This window comes from Parasteatoda tepidariorum, chromosome 9 (genome assembly GCF_982258835.1).
Source record: "Parasteatoda tepidariorum strain Cologne lab strain chromosome 9, Ptep-v5.0, whole genome shotgun sequence".
Lineage (NCBI taxonomy): Eukaryota > Metazoa > Arthropoda > Arachnida > Araneae > Theridiidae > Parasteatoda > Parasteatoda tepidariorum.
Window position 1 is genome coordinate 32,018,078 of NC_141763.1, and position 20,060 is coordinate 32,038,137.

The 20,060-nt window shown below is 26.7% G+C and overlaps 1 protein-coding gene across 1 annotated transcript in view; it reads left to right on the forward strand.

Annotated features, from left to right (window-relative positions):
* Positions 1 to 20,060, forward strand: part of Pus7 (pseudouridine synthase 7) — a 37,588-nt gene that overhangs the window by 6,055 nt on the left and 11,473 nt on the right. Inside the window, exons 3-12 of the mRNA XM_087151219.1 lie at positions 2,620 to 2,706; positions 3,015 to 3,147; positions 4,117 to 4,222; positions 6,585 to 6,728; positions 6,808 to 6,870; positions 8,022 to 8,147; positions 10,234 to 10,295; positions 10,577 to 10,734; positions 15,788 to 15,920; positions 18,124 to 18,282. Coding sequence (XP_087007345.1) covers positions 2,620 to 2,706; positions 3,015 to 3,147; positions 4,117 to 4,222; positions 6,585 to 6,728; positions 6,808 to 6,870; positions 8,022 to 8,147; positions 10,234 to 10,295; positions 10,577 to 10,734; positions 15,788 to 15,920; positions 18,124 to 18,282 — 1,171 coding nt within the window. The remainder of the gene's footprint in view (positions 1 to 2,619; positions 2,707 to 3,014; positions 3,148 to 4,116; positions 4,223 to 6,584; positions 6,729 to 6,807; positions 6,871 to 8,021; positions 8,148 to 10,233; positions 10,296 to 10,576; positions 10,735 to 15,787; positions 15,921 to 18,123; positions 18,283 to 20,060) is intronic.

Below are 20,060 nucleotides of genomic sequence, written 5' to 3' on the forward strand. Positions count from 1 at the left end.
AATTTGATTTGTCTTTTTAGATGACTGTGTGGCATTGTTAATGATAACTTATGATAAGAGTCAAGCAATGAATTTGTTGAAAGAAATCAAATTGAAATTATTATGTTGTTAGATGTGTATGTGGCATAGTTGATGATGATTTAAAATTGTCAGAATCTAAGAATCTTCTTCTTCTATTAGCTCTACTGTCAGTTGTCAGCCATTGCTGTCTCTAGCAGCTTTATCTATCTTTATCAATTGAATGCCACTACTCTCTATCTAATAAAAAGAGAAATCAAAAATCTTGTAAAAAGCAGTTAAAAACTCGAATTTCAAAGAAAAGTTGTGCAATACATCAGAAATTCCACAATAAAATTGAAAACAGTAACAAATTTTTAAAAATAAAAACAATGAAAATTATGAAAAAAAGGAAATATATAATAATGATAACCGAAGCTGAGGTCATCAGGTTGTCCAGCCCCGGAAGTCATAAAAATACAGAACCTTTTCTATTAAAAAAGTTTTGTATTTTTATGACCTCCGATGCTGGTACCCCCTGACGACGTTAGCTTCGGTTGTCATTATTATATTTCTATTCCCCCCCCCATAATTTTCATTGTTTTCTTCTTTAAAAAAAATTACTCTCAATCTAATAAATCCTACACTGCTCAGAGATTTTTTCTCATTTAGCTTACCATATTGTACATGGCCTACCTCTTTTTCTTTTCCTTCTTGTATTTGTTGTTGAAATATGTGTTCCCTTTTTTCCTTCTGGCTAATGGGGAATTATTATTTTTTTTTACTGGGTTTACATCTGTGGGATTTCGATGAACTTCACTAATTATATAAACTTCTCTAACTAACTTGTACAATACAATAAGAATCTATCTATAAATATGTAAAAAAAAGTGTAAGAAATATGAGGAATGAAGAAAAAAAAATTCTGTTGAAGCTTATAGCGAAAGGTTGAAACTGGCAAAATTCAAGTTTTTTTAAATATCTGTCATGTATCTAATTTCTTGTATTCATTTTTGACTTTTTTTATAGCATGACAAGAAAAATTTGTTAAATCAATTTTAAATTATAGGCATGATGCAAGAATTGACATTTAGATATTCAAATGATTATAATATCATGTCATTATAATATCATGTCATTATAATATCACGTTATAAAAATATTTACTTAGAAGACTATGGAAATCCATAGCAATAACTGCTGATAAAATGATTGATGATAAAACATGAATTTCCTGCGAAATCTTTGCGAATAGAGTAATTTTTAAAAAGTAATTACTTCAATGTGAAATTCATGTATCATAATAATGTATTATCAGGGGTCTGTCTAGGTTTTTCTGTAAAGTATCTATTTTGTGAAAATTTAGACATAATTTGTGAAAATTAAAAATTATTTTAAAAAATCAGCACAAAAATGTGATAAAAATGTATAGTTTCTTACGGGATACAGAAATAAAATTTAAAAAAAAAGTATTTTGTGAAATTATTGTTTTTCCTTAAGTTGATTTTGTGAAGGTACCGTTAAACGGCAGTAAATTTGACTTAGACAGACCCCTGATTATAAATATCAATATCATAAGAACCAAGTGAAAATCTATAAGTGTGAATGGATGAACAATGGGAGAACCGTGAAAATTTATGAGGAAATTAAGCAAGTCAAAAAGTGATTATTTATTTTTAAATGTCTATGTTCCTGGCCATGCTCTGCTGGCAGCAGGCTAATAGCTTTTGGAATTTCTCAGTTTGAAGTGAGTGTTTTTTTGTTTAGCTTTGCTGAAGTTGGCGGTATGTGGAATGGTAGCTCTTAGAACTATGTGTTGTTTGACTATGAGTTTCGTTAGATAATTATATTTTATACTTGAATACTTAATTTATCTTGAAATAAAGATGTTTTATTTCAAAGTTGGTGTTATTTTCATCAAAATAACATAATTTAAATGTATTTAAAAATTATGTGTTGAGTATTCTATTAAAAATATATGGATTTTAAAAACTACATACATTGAAATATGTCATAATAACTGTCACAAAAATGAATGGCTACACAATATAAATTTACTATTTCATTTTCACTAATCGAGCATGTCAAAAAAGAGACAACACATAATGCGTCTCAAAATTTCTGATTATCATATCAAGATTTTTTTAAACCATGCAAAAATTCATAACCCTGCCAAACAGAGGAGTAAAAGAGTGCGCAAGTTTGCGTTGGAATTGTACTTTTTTTACAACATTTTTATTAACATTGCATCCATAACTTTTGCATTTCTGCTTTAAGAGGAGTAAAAGAGTGTGCAAGTTTGCGTTGGAATTGTGCTTTTTTTACAACATTTTTATTGACATTGGGTCCATAAATTTCGATTTTCTGTTTGCTTAAGTAAATTGTATGAAATCTAGAATTTTCCAAAATCCATACTTTCTGAGTAGTGGGGATTTTCAAGGTTATACTGTATAACAAGTATGGAGATGAACTAATTTTTTCTGACAAGTCTGACATATTTTCATGTTGAATATATCATATTTTGAAATTTATCCTTCATTTTTTATAAATAATTTTAGAATGCATAAATTTTTTTTTGTCATGTTTATTATTTATCTTGAAACCTTTACTCTTTTTAAACAGCTTAGTGACTTACTTGTTGAAGATACTTTGAAAAAACTACAAGATTTAGCTAATAATGTGGAAGAATGTAATGAAGTATTAATTGATGTAAGTTTTTAATGAATATTAGATTTCATTTAGTGTATATTAGATTTCATTGAGTTTGTTTAATTTCACATGTTCAAAAAGATTTCCTTAGCTTAAATCTTAAAATTTATATAATTATACTATGAAAATCGCTATTCAATTGAAATAAATGAGCAGTTATTATTTTTCTTAATGAAATGATATGATTAATATTGACTTTGCTTAAAATTTTGGTTTATTGTATTAAAATGCTGATTTTTGTTTGAATTTTGAAACTTCATTTTTTTTTTTAATTATTCGTTTTTGTAACTCTGATTTCATTTGTAAAGGTTTCAGAAATGGACAAAAACTCTAGAAAAGAAATTCATATTGGATTAAGGCAAAGCTATAATAATATTGATTCAGCTACTGAAGATAAGGATGGAAAAAAGTATATAATTGTCAAGAAATGTTTTCAAAGAGGTAAAACTTACAATTATATATAGTACTTAATGAAATGTAATATTTTTTGTAAAATATAATTTATGTAATTACAGTTTTTTTTTTCTTTTTGCTTGAACAAGAATTGAATTTGCTAAAAGTGGTATTTTATGTTTTTAGTTAATTAAATTACTTTGCAATTAACTAAAAATAAATTATTCAGTATATTTTAATCTTAAATAGGGTTTAAACTGTTTTTAAGTTTACCCATTCCCCTAATTTGGTTCAAATCTTGGATTCTATAATTCAAAATTTTGTTTTATTATCAAATTAAATAGTTTTCATTTTACATTACAATAGTTTCCATTATGTTTTCTTCATCAAATTATCTTCGAGTATTTCCCTTTATAAATTAAAATTATTTTTGAGATGCATGTTTAGTTCTAGGAGCATGGAAAATTCAACAGCAAAAATAACAAGCTTTTCACAAGCTTGACTAATCTGTAGGACCATGTATTCATATAGTGGATATATATATTAAGGCTCAAAAATCTATCAAAAAGTATGTTTACTCTGTAAATTTATATTTTTGTATTTGATTTAATAACTTAATTCATAGGTAGCACTAATTGATTAACATATTCAAAGAATTTCCCACACCATTTAAATGGCATATTTGTATGAGAAAAACTGATTATTATATAAAAAATTATTTAGGCTGTTTTGACTCAATGTTCTCATTATCTTAATTTATTTGGAAGTTTTTGCTTGTTATCTACTTGTTATCTACTTGTTATGACAAGTACTTGTTATAGCATCTATATATTTACTTGTTATAACTTCTATAATTCTCATTTATTCCATATCTTGTGATTTGTTTTGTGTTAAACTTGTATACAAATTTTAATTTAGAAATGAAGAAAAAAAAAATTCTATTCAAAAATTCTGTTTGATTTTGGTTCAATTCAATTCATATGTTATGATTATTATTTATTTCATTTATTTTTGCAGGCAAAAGGTTTCAGCCACCTGCTGGTGGAAATTATTCCCATTTTGTTTTATACAAAGAAAATAAAGACACAATTGATGCAATTAATACTATATCTTCTTTCTTGAGGTATATTTTTTTGTTTTTTTATTTATTTTAAGTGATTATTAAAATTTTGATTACATTATTCGATGACATTTTATTAATCACCATTTTATTAATCACCATTTTAATAATCATCTATATCACTGATATTAATTATAATTTTTTCATGTTTTTCCATTATTTTTTATAGATAATATACACAATTATTAATTGAATTATTTTTACTATCCTTATATATGTATTTTTTGCATTGATGAAATTTTTTTCCCCGTCTTTAGATTGCTTAAGATTGCTTGCACATAATCAGTTTTTGCTACTAAAATGAGTTAATATATTAAAGAAAGAAATTTTTTTATTTTGAATGATCATATTTCTAGTATGATAATGTTTGAGATACCTAAATTTATTTAAATAAAATATCATTCAATTTTCTAAACTGAAGAATAGGTTTCATGAGATAATATATAATAACTAGATATATTTTTAAATTAATGTTTGATTTCTTGCCAAAATGTAATTGCTTTTTATAATTTTTGCTAAAAAAATTTGGATAACATCATATTTTTCAGACTATATATAGATTGTCTGTTTGGTCTTATTATTTTTAATGTTTAAATAGTCAACTTGCCTCTGGATTTAGAGAAATATTGATAATATGACCGTAATGATATGCTAGTAAGTTAAAATATTTTTTTTAAATATTTTTCATTGAATATAATATTTATAGACATAAATTAATTAAAAAAAAGTAACAATAAAAAACGCGTAGCTTAAATAAGTTCATTAATTTGCTAAAATTAAGTTTTCTAAGTTTTTAATTTATTAGATAAAGTTTTTAGTTTGGTAATAAAGTTTATAAAGTGAAAAAAAATTATTGAAATTTTTCGTAAGAAATAGTAAAATATCATAAACCTTCTTATCTATGTTCTTTTGCTCATCAAAAACTAAAGCCAAACATTTTATACAAATAAGTAACGCAAGCAAGTTTGTTATAAGAAAAAGTTTAGATGCTTGGTAAAGTTTTTAAATTTTTAGTTAATCTACTTTTTTTCTTTTCATAAAAAATTAAAAAATAATAAAACTACATTTTTTTGCTACTTTGGAATTTTTTTTGATTCTTACATAACAGAAGAAATTTGACATTTTATAAACTGATAATTTTCCAGAATCATTTACAATCTGTTTTAATAATATCATTACACTTCTTCATGCTCCTGCCTTTTGTGCTAAGCATTTTGTTTCAACTTTTTTTAATTTGTTGCTAGTCTCTTTAAATTTCTAATAATATGAAACATAAATGAAATTTTATTTTTTTGTTTTTGTTTTTTGGTGTAAATTCTGACTTGAAAATGATCGATAAGTACGTATTGTATTGTGCCATGCATTTGCTATCATTTCTTAAATTTCAAACAAATTTTTTGTCTCCTAACATTTGTTTATTATCTCAAAATATAATTACTATAAATGACTTTAGAGTTATTTTCTGTTAATTTTCACAATGTTAGAATTTATGTTAAAGTTGATGGAATTTGTCCGTAATTTGTCCTCATAATTTTTTTTGTAAATTTTTTTTTTGGTCAAAATCTATGTCTTAGTTTGCATAAATTAATATCAGCAATTGTGTTAAATTCATATAAATGCTTCAGAATTATTATTTAGGAAATGAGATATGTGTTATTTAGAAATTTATGTGTGAATTAATATTCTATTCAATTATAATTAAAGTAAATCTGTTTTTAGCTTTCTTTAATGTAGACATTTAAGAAAGTTTTATATTTTGTTTTGTGACAAAATTTTTTTTTTTTTTTTCACTCGTAATAAAAGTGTTCTTAGGGTGCTTGTAAATTACGTAGTAGTAATAACTATTTTGTTAAAAATAATTGCTATTGGAAACTAAATTCCAATTTTCGTCTGTTTTATATTATTTATCATTTTTAGACTGAAAATAAAATGAAACAATACTTTTTTTGTAAATTTCAAGGCAATCAAATTAGTAAAACCAAATGAGTTATAATGGTAGTAAAATTAAATAGCTTTTCAGAAAAATCATATTTCTCTTTCTGTTCAGCTCTTTAGTTTTGAATGCTAACTCAAGTATCGTTTTATAAGTTTAAAGTATTACTTTCAATGCTACCAGGAATACATTTGTTTAGAAATTTTTTTTCAAAATTTTATGAATAAGAGACCTATTAAACATTACTTTAAACTGTAACTAATATTTATGCTTTTCATTCAGGCATGCTCCATTATGATAACTAATTTACTAATTTTTATGATTAACAAATTTTTTATTTGTTGTATAAAATTTAGGACATTCCTTCTTAATTTTGATTAAATTGCTTGCTTTTTTATATTTAACTTTAAAGTATTTTGTGTTGTTTTAAAGGGTTCAACCAAAAATATTCTCTTATGCTGGAACAAAAGATAAAAGAGCAAAAACAAGTCAATTAGTTTCAGCTTATAGATTGCCATGTGGGAAACTTCTTGGAATTAATAAGCATTTTCAAATGATAAAAGTGGGAAACATTCAGTAAGTAAGCTTTGATTTGATAACAGCAGAAATTTGTTGAGTGTTTGGTCTTATTATTATTATTTTTTTTTCATTTCAGATTTAAACCAGATCAAATTAGATTGGGTGACTTAGCTGGGAATCATTTTAATATTGTTTTAAGGTTTGTTTACTTTTCTTTATTTAATTGATTTTATTTTTATTATAGTTAATGCACTGTTTTTTTTCCCTTTAATTTTTAATTTAATGTATATCAGAACTAAATATGGGAGCATTCAATGAAATGAAAGTTTCAGTGATTTTATATTATATTCTTATAAAGAATCAACTTTATATCAGATACTTAGTTAATTTTTACTAGAAAATCAAAATTATTAATCTTATTTAATTCTCTAAAATTGCCATTACGTTGTGATGTATAAATTTTTGTCTTAAATTAAAATTTCTGTTATTTTAAAATTAATATTTTCTTATTATTTAAATTTTTAAAGACTCAATTTTAAATTAGAGATCCACTAAAGTTTTACTAGAAAATTTAAACTATTAATCTTTTATTAATTGCCAAAATTGCTCCTTCATTGTTATGTATAAATTTTTGCCCTGAAATACTTCTTATCTTATTGTTGAACATGAACAAGAAAAGAATATATCTTCAGTTTTACTTATGATAATAAAAATTTGTCAATTTTAAAACTAGCAATAATCTAATTAATGTCAAAAGTTTTATTTAGTTTTATTTGGTAGTTAAAATTGTTAACACTGAGATTTTGTCAAAATTATATTTCTAAAGATTATACTTAACCTTCACATGGTGAAACCTGTCATTCTGTTCCAAATGTTGCCCCAGCAATCAGCAAAGGGTTAAATGAATTTCTTTTTTACAATTTGTCCAATTTACTTGCTGAATTCTGAATAATTGGAATAATCAAAATTTAAAATTTTGATAGTATTTTTCTTTATGTTTGTTTTAACTCTGCTCAACAATAACTTGCCAACAATTATAATTTTTAGTTAAGTTTAGGCACTGACATTGTCCAATATTTGAGATTGTCTTGATTAAAAATTAAAATAATGCACTTTATATGTTCCTAAACGTCATATGTTTTACTGAACATGAAAATAATTTAAAAACCCTTTTTCCATGTATATTAAGAAGGGAGTAGTGTTCTATGGGATCAGAATAAAAGTAACTCTATTACTGTAATTTAGACACAAGCTTTTGTTGCAAAAGGGGTGAACAATTGTATGTTAACAATAGACGTTAACAATTGTATGTTAACAATTGTTTTTAAAATTTTTTTTTGCTCCTTGTAGGCAGTTTTATGGGTCTGAAGATGTAATTAAACAAGCAATGCAATCTCTGTCTACCAAAGGTTTCATAAACTACTATGGTATGCAGCGTTTTGGGACATCTTGTGTACCTACTCATGCAATTGGCAGGTAACTCTATTTCTATGCTTTTATACTCTATACTACTTTATACTCTATATTTTATACTCTATACTACTTTATACTCTATATTTTATTTCTATGCTTTTATACTAATTTGACCTTTCCTTTATCTTAAATTGTTATAAAGAGTGTTCTGTTTATAGTTTTTTGAAGTATGTAAATTTTTAATAAATTTGTGTTATGAGTTTATTGTTGTTGTTGGTGATCTAATCAATCTTAGCTTAATCCTTTAGCACTCAACCTATAGTGTATCTAAAGTAAGAACTTCCCTAGCCATTCATCTGGACCAGTGGCGGTAACTATGGTAACGAGGTATAACTATTTCAAATCAGGGTGTGGGGTCACTGTTTAGGATAGGTTTTGACTCGGGTCCGTGAAAGAAAGGGAATATTTTTCTTCAGTCTACTGTGTTATCCCTAGAGTGAAAAGAAGCTACCATCCCTGAAATGCGCTATTCTTGTTTCTATAGCAGCAGACGGCTTCAGGCTTTGTGACGAGGGAAGTTCTTACTGTAGACAAACTATAATGCTCTTTAATTAAAATCAATTGAATAAAAACAACATTAAGACTTCAAAAATCATGGTTTATTCCAGTGTTGCTTGAACTTATTAGTGTCAGGACCCCATAACATTTATGAATATTTTGTGGGACCCCATAAGCATTGCATAACTCTGACGTGCGTGAGTGGAAATTTCAGTTTGTATCATAATATACTATTACAGTTTTAACTCTTTAACTTAAATCTTTAATTTTAAGAGAATAGAACAATGTTCAAATAGATTCAAATTTTTGGGAAATTTAATCATTAGATATCATCTGTCCATTAAGTGAAGCGACTGGGAAGGTAACTACTATGAAAACTCATAAAAGTAAGGATTAAATATGAACAGGAATAGTGTGCCTGTTTATTATTAATTGTATTACCAAATCTTGGCTAAATATTTGACTCTGCTGGAGGCATATTCTATAGATTTGATTGACACTTTGATTTTATGGTGATTAAAGATGTAAATATTGTCCCGCACAAATAAGTGGTAGGAAAAAAAGGGGGGTTATTGCAGGTGCAGAAGTTGTTGGAAAGTCTTTTGCAGCCCAGAATTTTTCTTATTTAAGTCAAATTTTTTGCTTCAAATCATTTGATAACTCAGCAAATATTATAATTAGTTAAAGAAATATCAAAATTGTTGAAATTTTTGGTGACCACTTGCTGCATGTCCTGCAACTCCAGTGGGGTTGTGACCGACACTTTAAGAAACTCTGGTTTAGTTAATAAAACACAATTTGAAATTGCTCTGCCAAAATACTAACTACTGTAGATTTTTCATAATTTTTAGCAGGTTTTAGTTCTGACTGTTATTACTAAAAAATTTTGAATACTATTTAAAGGTCCACTCTGCTATTTTTTTTATAAAGGCTTTTTTTCTATTTTTTTAGGTAAATTTTTTCAAATTTTATATATGATGATTGACTCAAATAGTTATTATTTTTTTATATCTAAACATACATATTAATTATGTGCAAACAAAAGAGAGTTGCTTATGAAATTAGAAAGTGCAAATAATGAATTCACTGAGTATTAAGAAGATCAGAAAAAGATGAGAAGAGGTTTGGATTATTTATAGATTAACATAAAAGGGGAAAACCAAAGATGATTTGGTGTAGTGGTATTGACAGAGAAATCAATGATATTTGTAATTGTTGGAGTGTGATAAAACACTTTTCTAAAAATTTGGTGAATTGGTGAGATATGACTAAGCTCTATATTACTTTTTGGAGTGAAGAGATTTAAAAAGGAAGAAAGAAAAAAAAATTAATATCAAGCTGCCATTTTTCGGTTATTAGTCTTGATGTAATTTTGATTGAAGATATAGTTTTTATAGTGCTTAATAAATATGTCGTTTATTAATTTGGTAGCTTGTATTGAATCATTTTCACAATCTTTTATAAGACTGTGTAAATATAATACTGTGTTTCACAATATAAGACTGTAAAAATTTATTCTGTACTTATTTAGCCATCTGCAAGAAAGCTGTTAGATTTTAATAAAAGTACATCAGGATTTCTCTTCTTTTAGATCACTTCTGAAAGGTGATTGGGCACATGCCATTGACCTGATTTTAACTCCAAAGCCGGAAGGTATTGATTGCATTTAGTAATTTAAAAATTTTTATTACTACATGCACGCATTCATTATTATTGTTATTTGATCTTTATTTGATTTGATTGTTATTTGTCAGATCGTCATGTATCCATGCATCATAAATATATTTATAACATTGTGTTTCTTTATTTGATACAAGTAAAATATTTTCGGACTTTTTGTTAGGTTTATAATAATTTAAAAAGCTTCACAATCATTATATAATAGTGCAGTTGCTGATTTGCATAGTTGTAACATTGCATATTTATCTTTATAGATGTTGACGACTTATCTTCTGCAAAAAAAATTTGGTATGAAACTAAAAATGCTGATAAAGCACTAGAAAATTTAAAACGCAGAAACGGTATTGAGGGCAAACTTTTAAGTGGACTAGCGTGTAATAATAAGAAAGACTTAGTCAATTCATTAAATACTGTAAGTATGTTTTAAATTATATTTTATATTCAATGAATTTCACTTATCAATATATATCTAATTATAAATAATGAGAAATCACAGAAGTTATTAAGATTTATTTTGCCTAAGTTAAAAATCCTTAATTTTGTATCCTCTTGTCTTGTATATAATATATAAGTTATTTTCTTCTAGTTTCTTATCAAATATATGTACTCTTGTGTCTTTATGCTGACTAAGTATAGCAAAACTTTACAATAGGTGTATCTAGGGAAAGTAATGCCTATGGCAAATCTGAAATTGGCACCCTTTGTAAAATATTATGATTTTGTTTAAAGATACCCAATTAGAGCATTATTTGAAGTATGTAATAATCTTAGTTATATTGTAAAAGATCATATTTTATTTAATCAATTAAAAAAAAATTTTTTTTAAGAGAATTATATAGGCTTATGGAATTATGTAGAATTAATTACATTGGTTTGAAAGCTAATTAACTTGAACCTTTAAAAGAGGTTTTGCTTTTTGATTAATCGTAATATGGATTATTTTATTTTATTAATTGCCCATTGAATGGGAAGAAGGCTCCATTTGCCCTATATTTGAGAAAGGAGACTGAATGTGGTAACTATAGGGGTATTACACTCCTCTATACTGCATATAAAATATTCTCCAACTTGCTTTTTGCAAGACTTCTCCCCTTTACCAACAAAATAATTGGTGACTAACAATGTAGTTTTAGATCACAAAGATCTACTATAGATCAAATTCACACTCTAAAACAAATTTTAGAAAAAACTAAGGAATATAATATCAAAACTTTTAATTTATTTATAGACTTTAAAGCTGCTTATGACAGCATAAAGAGAGATAAACTACTGGAAGCAATGGCAGAATTTGCGATCCCTACTAAACTCATTAACTTAACCCGAACTACACTAAGTAATATAAGAAGCAGGGTTAAAATTCAAAATCAATTATCGGAACATTTTTCAACAGAGAGAGGCCTGCGTTAAGGGGATTCCCTCGCCTGTCTACTCTTTAATCTAGTTCTGGAGAAATGTATCAGAGATAGTGAATTAGACCAAAAAGGCACTCTTTGGAATAGATCAGTTCAATTACTGGCATATGCCGATGACATCAATGTCATAGGAAGGTCAGAGAGAGCTGTGAGAGAGGCCTTTCTGGCTCTTGAAACTTCTGCCACAAATATGGGCATTACCATCAATGAAGATAAAACTACATTTATGGAATCTCCAGCCACAACTGTAAATCATGATCCTTTATTCATAAATGGTTACACCATTGAAAAGATCAGTGAATTCAAATACCTTGGAACAATAATCAATGACCAAAACAGCATAAAAACAGAAGTAGACAACATAATTAAAATGGCAAACAAGTGTTTCTTTGGACTAAGAAAGCAATTAAAATCAAGCCTAGTCAGCCGAAAAACTAAAATTAAAATTTATAAGACTGGTATTGTATTCTGGTATTGTATTGGTGTGTATTGTATACTGGTATTCTACCTGCATTGCTCTATGCAAGTGAAATATGGACACTAAATGCAGACACTCAGCGTACTCTTGGTGTTTTTGAGAGGAAAATCCTTAGCAATATTTTTGGCCCAGTACAGGAAAGAGGCTGTTGGCGAATCAGATACAACTTTGAATTATATAGACTCTATGGACAGCCACAGATAGTGCAGGTCATCTGAAGCAATAGATTAAGATGGCTTGGCCATATCTATAGAGGTCCAGAAAATAATGCCGTCCGAATCGCCACCTTTAAAAATCCTTTGGGATCTCAGGCTAGAGGGAGACCTCCAACTAGATGGCTGGATGACACTGCTAAAGATCTAAAAGTATTAAAGATAAACAACTGGAAAAAAGTCGCCATGGACAGGAGGCGTTGGAGGCTACGTGTGGTTGAGGCAGCCAAGGCCTGTAAGGGGCTGTCGTGCTGAAGAAGATATTTTTATTAACAGAAGGGAAGCAACTTTTTTTAGCACTCTTAATAAAATTTTTTAACATTCCTTGCAATAAGCACGAAACTACTAATTACAATATTTTTTCAAGAAATTTTAAAATATTTGAAATTTTAGAACTTGTTTCTTTATGGCTATTGATTTCAATAACACTAAAATTAAAAGAATTTCATAATGCGTAATTAACTCTGTTGTTTTTGACATAGCAATGTCCAAATATAATAATCAAATTTGTCATAAAGATAAGGGCTTGTTGGGATAAAATTTTTAAGCCAAATCAATGATTAAAATTACAACATACATGATCTATTTGTGCATCCAGAAATCTTTTTGGGATAGGGGCAAGCAAATATGCTAATAGCAGAAATTCATAAAAATATTTCAAAAGTTAAGTTCTTTTTTCTTTTTTTTGTGTAATTGGAAATTTTCAAATTGCTGTTCAATATTTTAGTCAATGCTACTAAATCAAAAGTCCTTGGCATGAAGTTTAAGTTTTTAATATTGTCTAAGTTTAAATGGTAGAAAAATAATAAAAATCATAATCCTTTAAACTACATGCAATATAGGCAAAAGAAAAAAAAAACCCATTCTTGCGCTGTTATATTAATATTTTGTTAAATGCAAACTTTTAAGCTGCTCATATCAATCTTTATGTTATAAAATAACTAATCAAAATCATTATCACAAAATGAAAAGCTTGTGGTTAAAATTTGAAAAAAGTAACATTTAAGAACCAAATATAGTTTTTTATTTATTAGATTTAAAGGTGAGAGGGGGGCGAATGCTTTCTTTTAACCCTACCTACTATTGCAGTAACAATTAACTGTATTTTATCATAGCTGTCGGATTTAAACAAATTAGTATGATTCAATGCATTAATTTAAATATTTAGAAAATGATCCTCACAATCAATGAAGATCATTATCATTTTATTAGATGAAATAAAATTCGGTGTTTTCTTTCAAAATTGCAAAGACAGAAACTATTTTTCTAACTGATCATCTTTCATTGATTTTAATTAATTTTTTAAAATTTTATTGAAGAGAGTGTATTCAATTTTAAATAATTTGATTGGTTTAAATTAGTTGTCATGCAAGGCAAAGGTACTTTCTTTTGCTAGTATGTATTACAATTAATCGCTCTTTGAATTCCTTGCCCTGTGTGGCAAAACTCTTTTTCTGTGGAGGAATGCGTGTTTTCTTCTTTATTATCACCAATTTAGAACAGGGTAAGATCTATTCCACAGATTCAGAGAACATTTTTAAAAGAGATTTTTGCAGCTGATTAAATTGAAATTAAAGGAGCATATCTAAAGATAATAACAGCTTGACTTAGGCCTTCGCACTTTCAAGTTATATTCTCAGAAAAGCTACCTTCTCTGCCCTGTGAAGGGGTTCAACTCTCCCCTGAGCCAGTTAACTATTTTTAAGTTAAGCGCACCTCTTGTAATAGGAGATGAAAATGCTGTGTAATTTGTGTGGCATAAAGTAGGAGGAAATTGATCGGCCTTGACTTTAAGCATTAATATACTGAAAAGGAAGATGGAGATTAGCCTGAGAAAAAACATTTGAGAGTGCGCTCTGTGGTAGATATTCATTTTTATTGTAAGAAAAATACATTGCTTACCGGTAAAAGATGAACAAAAGTAAAATTTTTCGATGATTCATAAAAAAATTAGCAACAACAAAAATTAATAAATAAAATAAAATGGAAAAAAAATTTTTGATTTAGGAACTTTTTTCAGATACTGTACCTGTGGCAAAAGCTATAGTTGCCTTACCTTAGATACACCAATGAGCTCTACATTCGTATGTTTATAAGAAATTGGTCAAAGTGGCCTATTTAATTTTAATTAATATCATGTTTTGAAGGCTCTGTCAACATTGAAATAACACCTTTTAGCAATTAATGTGTTATATTTATTATTTGTGTGACCCTGTGACTTTTCATGACTTTTAGGTTACATTTTATCCATGTTCAGCTAGCACTCTTTGCTAATTATGAAAATGGAGAAAAATGGCAATTTGGAGAAATATCACAGTCTTCTGAAAGTGAAAAGCATTTGTAATTTACTTTTTCAATATTTGAAATCCCACTTTTACAGCTTTAAACAAATAGGCAAAAATTTAAAATTTTTATTGTTTTCATTAGGACGAAAAATTCCCTTGATTGTTAGGTTGTGTTTCGCCTATCTTTAGCCAGCACTATGTATACTAATTATGAAAATTGCAATACAAGGAAAAACCTTAGTCTTGTGAAAATGTAGAGCATTTGTGATCTACTTTTTCATTATTTGTATTGCTACTTTTACACCAATTGTCTTTGAAAAAAATAAGGAAAAACAGGAATTTAATTATTTTCTCTTTGGTGGAAAATCTATGAATAGGTTATGTTTTGCTTATCTTTAGTGAGTACTCTGTATACTAATTTTGAAAATGGCGCAAAAATGGCAATATGAAGAAAAGCCACAGTCCTGTGAAAATGAAAGGAATGTGTGATCTAGTTTTCCAGTCTTTGAAATTCTACTTCTACACTGAATATTCTCTATAAAATAGGCAAAAATTGAGTATTTTAACTCTTTTTGCGTAGGAAGAAAATTATCCATGGAGAAAAATTATTCATAGATAAAATATATTAGGTTATGTTTTACTTATCCTATATTTTGCCTTTGAAATGCTTCTTCTACACTAAATTGTTTAAGTTCTGAAAAACAGAAAATTGAGAATTTAAATTATTTTTTTCCTTGGGACAAAAATCTTACCAAATTGGCAATTTTTAAAAAACTTTAGTGATTGTTCAAATATTTCAGCTATTTGTTAGTTTTAAAGTCCAGAATAATATTTTCAACAAGTTAGTATGTATTAAAAATCAAGCTTTGTTTTAATTTGAAACCCCTGTTACTTTGAGTGTTTCATTGTAATCATTAAAATATGTTTTTGTATATTACATGCACATGTGTGGCATACTTTAGTTAGAATACATTTTGATAATGAATAGAACTATTTGCACCTCTGTGGATAATGCAATTATTTCATGAAAATATATTTATTGTGTTTTCAAAATTTATAACTTACTTCTTGTTTGCAGGTTCCTCGGAATATGCGTTTGATGTACATACACAGCTATCAAAGTTTTATTTGGAATAAAGTTGTTTCTAAACGAATACAAACTCACGGACTTCAAGTTTTAAAAGGAGATTTAATATCAAAAGAATCTGATGGTATGTCAAAATTATTTAACATCATACTTTGTAATTAATAATATTTTTAATGTTATTCTGGAAATTTAAATGTGATGTTATCTATTTTTTTTATTCATAATAAATTTATGGAATAAATGTATAAAATAAGTTACAGCTTTTTTTTCCAAAAAAATAAAGTTAAAAATTTTTTTTTTATTAAAGTTCTATGGATTTAATATCAAAACTATTGTTATTTATCATTTGGAAGAATGAATGAAGAATTGTCATACTTATGATTTTTTAATGATTGGTTCTTTTCGTTATTCTGTCTTCAATAAATATTTTAATTGTGCTGTCTCTATAGTAGAATCCTTATGAGACAATTTATGTTATACATTTTATTGGTTTCTGCATCATTGAAATATTTAAATCATTAATAGATTATTTTGTTTAATTTTTTTCTCATTAAAGTTATTAAAAAGTCCAAGATTTTTTTGGATTTAATTTTGTAATTATTTTGTTTATGAAAAACTGTTTGAAACTGGAGATAAAAAAATTTGACTAATTCCAACTTTAGTTATTTAGAAATTAAGTCTTATATGTTAATCGAAAAAATAGTCTTTGATCTTAAATTAATAATTATAGTTATGTGAAAGAAATATTGCTCAAACAAATATTTAAATAAGTTATCCCAAAATTAATTTATTGTATTTTAATTTTTTTGAATAAGGTGTTGAAAAAGAACTCAGAACATTTTTGAAACTGTTGAAAAATGGCATTAAGAAATGAATTATTAACAATGTTATGATTCCCGAATATCAAAACCAAGTATATTTATCAAAATTAAATTGTATAAATTATATAAATTAATAAGACAAATACCTTTAACATATAATTTTGTATAGTTCATGAATATTCTATGAAAAATCTTTTTTTAATAAGATGTTTACGTATGCGCAATTGTGTGTATGTGATATTAATAAATAGCTTTTATACAATTTCAGTATTTGTTGTATTCGTATAAATGAATTTTTTTAAAGTTTATTTCTTCAACTGTTATTTTATATGTAAAATACTTTTGTCACTGTAGCTTTAACTCTAATTGTATATTAAAAATAGAAATGTATCCCTTAAATTTAAAATTTAGTATCCCTTAAATTTAAAATTTAGTATCCCTTAAATTTAAAATTTACTCTAAATACAAGTACAGAGTTGAACTTTAAAAAAATCTATAGTCAGTGTTGAAATGTGCATAGAAAGTTTACTTATAATTTTAAACTTGTGCTGTTGTGCTAAATTGGGAAACCGTTTATAAATTTAAAAAGCTTTAGTTGAAAACTTTAAATATTTACTTAATGCATTATGCTCTTATTAAGGGCACATGGTAAGTGCATCATGAGTTCTTGAAAATTTGTATAAATTTATATTAATTATTTTTATTAAAATCTTATAATTATAATATAGCAATATCTTATAATATAGCAAAGCATTTTTATATACATATAAAGTATTTTTATAAAAATGCAGCCTTTTTATATTTACATCAAATTAAAAAGTAATTTTTATGTAAGAATATGTTTAGGAATGAATTGTAGGAGTATGTTTAGGTCTTTCTTACAATTTTAGATATTTCTAGTATTTTAAATAAGCCAGAAATATACACTATGCAATTTTTTATTAATAATTTCATTTAAGATTTAACCGCATTGAACAATTACTGTGGAAAATATTGTAGACAAAAATTACTAATACAGTACAGAAACTGTTATCCGGAAATCAGAATACCAGAAAACCGGAATGAAATTCAATACATTTTCCTGCCATTTAAAAAAAAAATTTCCCTCAAAAGATTTCAGAATTCTTCTTTCTTTTTTAAAAGATGTTTACCATAATTTTAGAAATAATCATTAGTTCCCTACACTGTCAAAAGAAGTAAGAGTTTTTTTAAAATTATTCTGAATATATATATATTTTTTTAGTTGAGTTTGACAATAAGAAAAACGGCTTTTTGTAGCGATTCAGATAACCGGAAAAATCAGTTATCCGGAATAGCCATGGTCCCGATCATACCAGATAATCGGTTCTCTATTGTACAATATTACGTATTAGATTGAAATAATTATGAATCAGTAAATAATGTATGTATTATAATTTTTCTTTTAAATTTTATATTTTACTTTTCATTATTTTATTTTATAATTTTGTTTTAATAATTCATCCTTTTTTTAATCAATACTTAAAGTTCCTGAGGATAGTTTGCTGCTTAATAAGGAGGATAATAGGAAAGCTGTTCTTTCTAACATGGTTAAATTTGTGACAGATCAAGATATTGGAAATGCTAATATTACCGATGTACTACTACCTCTTCCTGGGCACAGTGTAACTTTACCAAATAATGAAAGTGAGTAATGTTAACACAATTCAGAAAATAAAGTACAGAACACCTTAATAACTTTTGATTTAGTATTAGGTTTTCTTATACAAAGATGCAATTGTAATGATGCAATGTTCTTATTTTAAACAGGCTAGATAGTTAGTACAGGCAATATTTGAAGTTATGAAATGGGACACAATGTATTTTATATGAATATTTATGTTCTTTTTTGGACTGATTCAAATTCTTTGTTGTTTTTGGATTCATTGATCAGATAAAAAAATTATTAAGGTCTTCATATTTTTGTGCAGTTACAATTAATTTTAAATTTTATGTACCTATTTATAATTTCAGTTTGCAGCTATGTTTTTGTTTCTTTTTTTTTTTCAAATTTACTATGTACAGAAATTGCCCTTTTCTAAATTCTTCCATTATTATAATAGTTTTATACCCATGTTCAGATTATAATTTTATAAAAAATGCAAGTAACAATACGAAATCAGTAAAAAACATTTTGTTTGGGAGGCACAGATAAAAAAAATTTCAATTGCCTGTTAAAACTAGTTTGATGTGTTGTCTGCAAAGCAGATAATGTTACATACTTTTTGAAATGTTCCATTAATATTAGTTTTTACTGAGGAACTAGTTTTTCTGAGATAAAAATTTAAGTTTTTAGTAATCTTTTTCTGATTCAGATTATTTATGATCTATGTAATGCATATATAGTAGGGTTATAAAGCTTAATTTGAAAGAGGACTGTCGAAAAAAATTAGCTTTTGAGGGCAGCAATAACTTTATTTTTTATGTCAATTTACAGTGATTTATTAGCGAAAAAGAATGGAAAAAAAAAAAAAACAGGGCAAATTATATACAATTGCAAATTTTACAAAGTATATGATTAATATTTTCCAATTAAAATGCTTTTAAGCTTTGCATCTCTAATTTTAAATAAATCTTAGAACTTCATTTGTTTTGAACATATTTTAGTTAAAAGAAAATTTTCTTAAATAAAGAAGGAAAAAATAGTAATTGCATTATCCAAAAATCTTTTGATATTTTGATTTGGTACATCTGCATTTTTGAATTTCAATGTTATAATGTCAGTTTTTTCCATGCTTATTCGAATTAGTTTCCGAAGTATTTGTAAAACTTTTTTAGAAACAAGGATTCTTTCTATGTAGGTTTTTGTAATAAATTTTTTATTGACATCCCGGGATGCACTTTAACCTTTCATAGGTGGCAGGTTGGTCACCTCTATATAAAGTATTCTCTATCTATGGAATAATGGGTTTATTTTCATAATACTAGTGCACCACTTACTTTCTGGTTCCTAACATCTGAAAGTTTCAAGTATCTTTCTATCCATATATACAGGGTGATTCTAAAAAGATGGGCAAAATTTTAGGAAGTGATAGTACACACCCAAGCAAACAATTTTTATCAGAGAATGCATGGTCGAAAAAAAAAATGCAAAGGTGCTGGCGCATTTGGAAAATTGTTTGATGCAAATGTGAAAGCTCCATTCCTGTTGCGAGTTACTGCGCTGCGTTACTTGTCGCCAAGTTTTCGGCCGCTGCAGGGAAAGTTCGTGATATGCCTGGTGTGTTTCAGAATGTTCACCTAACTTTTCTTCGCCGTTGTATTGCTTGCATAACCATTGCTAGCCACTGTTTTGAACACTTATTTTAATCACATGCCATTAAATTTGCTTTAATAAATTAACTTCATCGTTCTTTGTGTGTTTTTGCCTCATATAAGAGCATAAACTTTGACTCGCTCTTGCAGTTATGCGGTTTGTTTTCGAC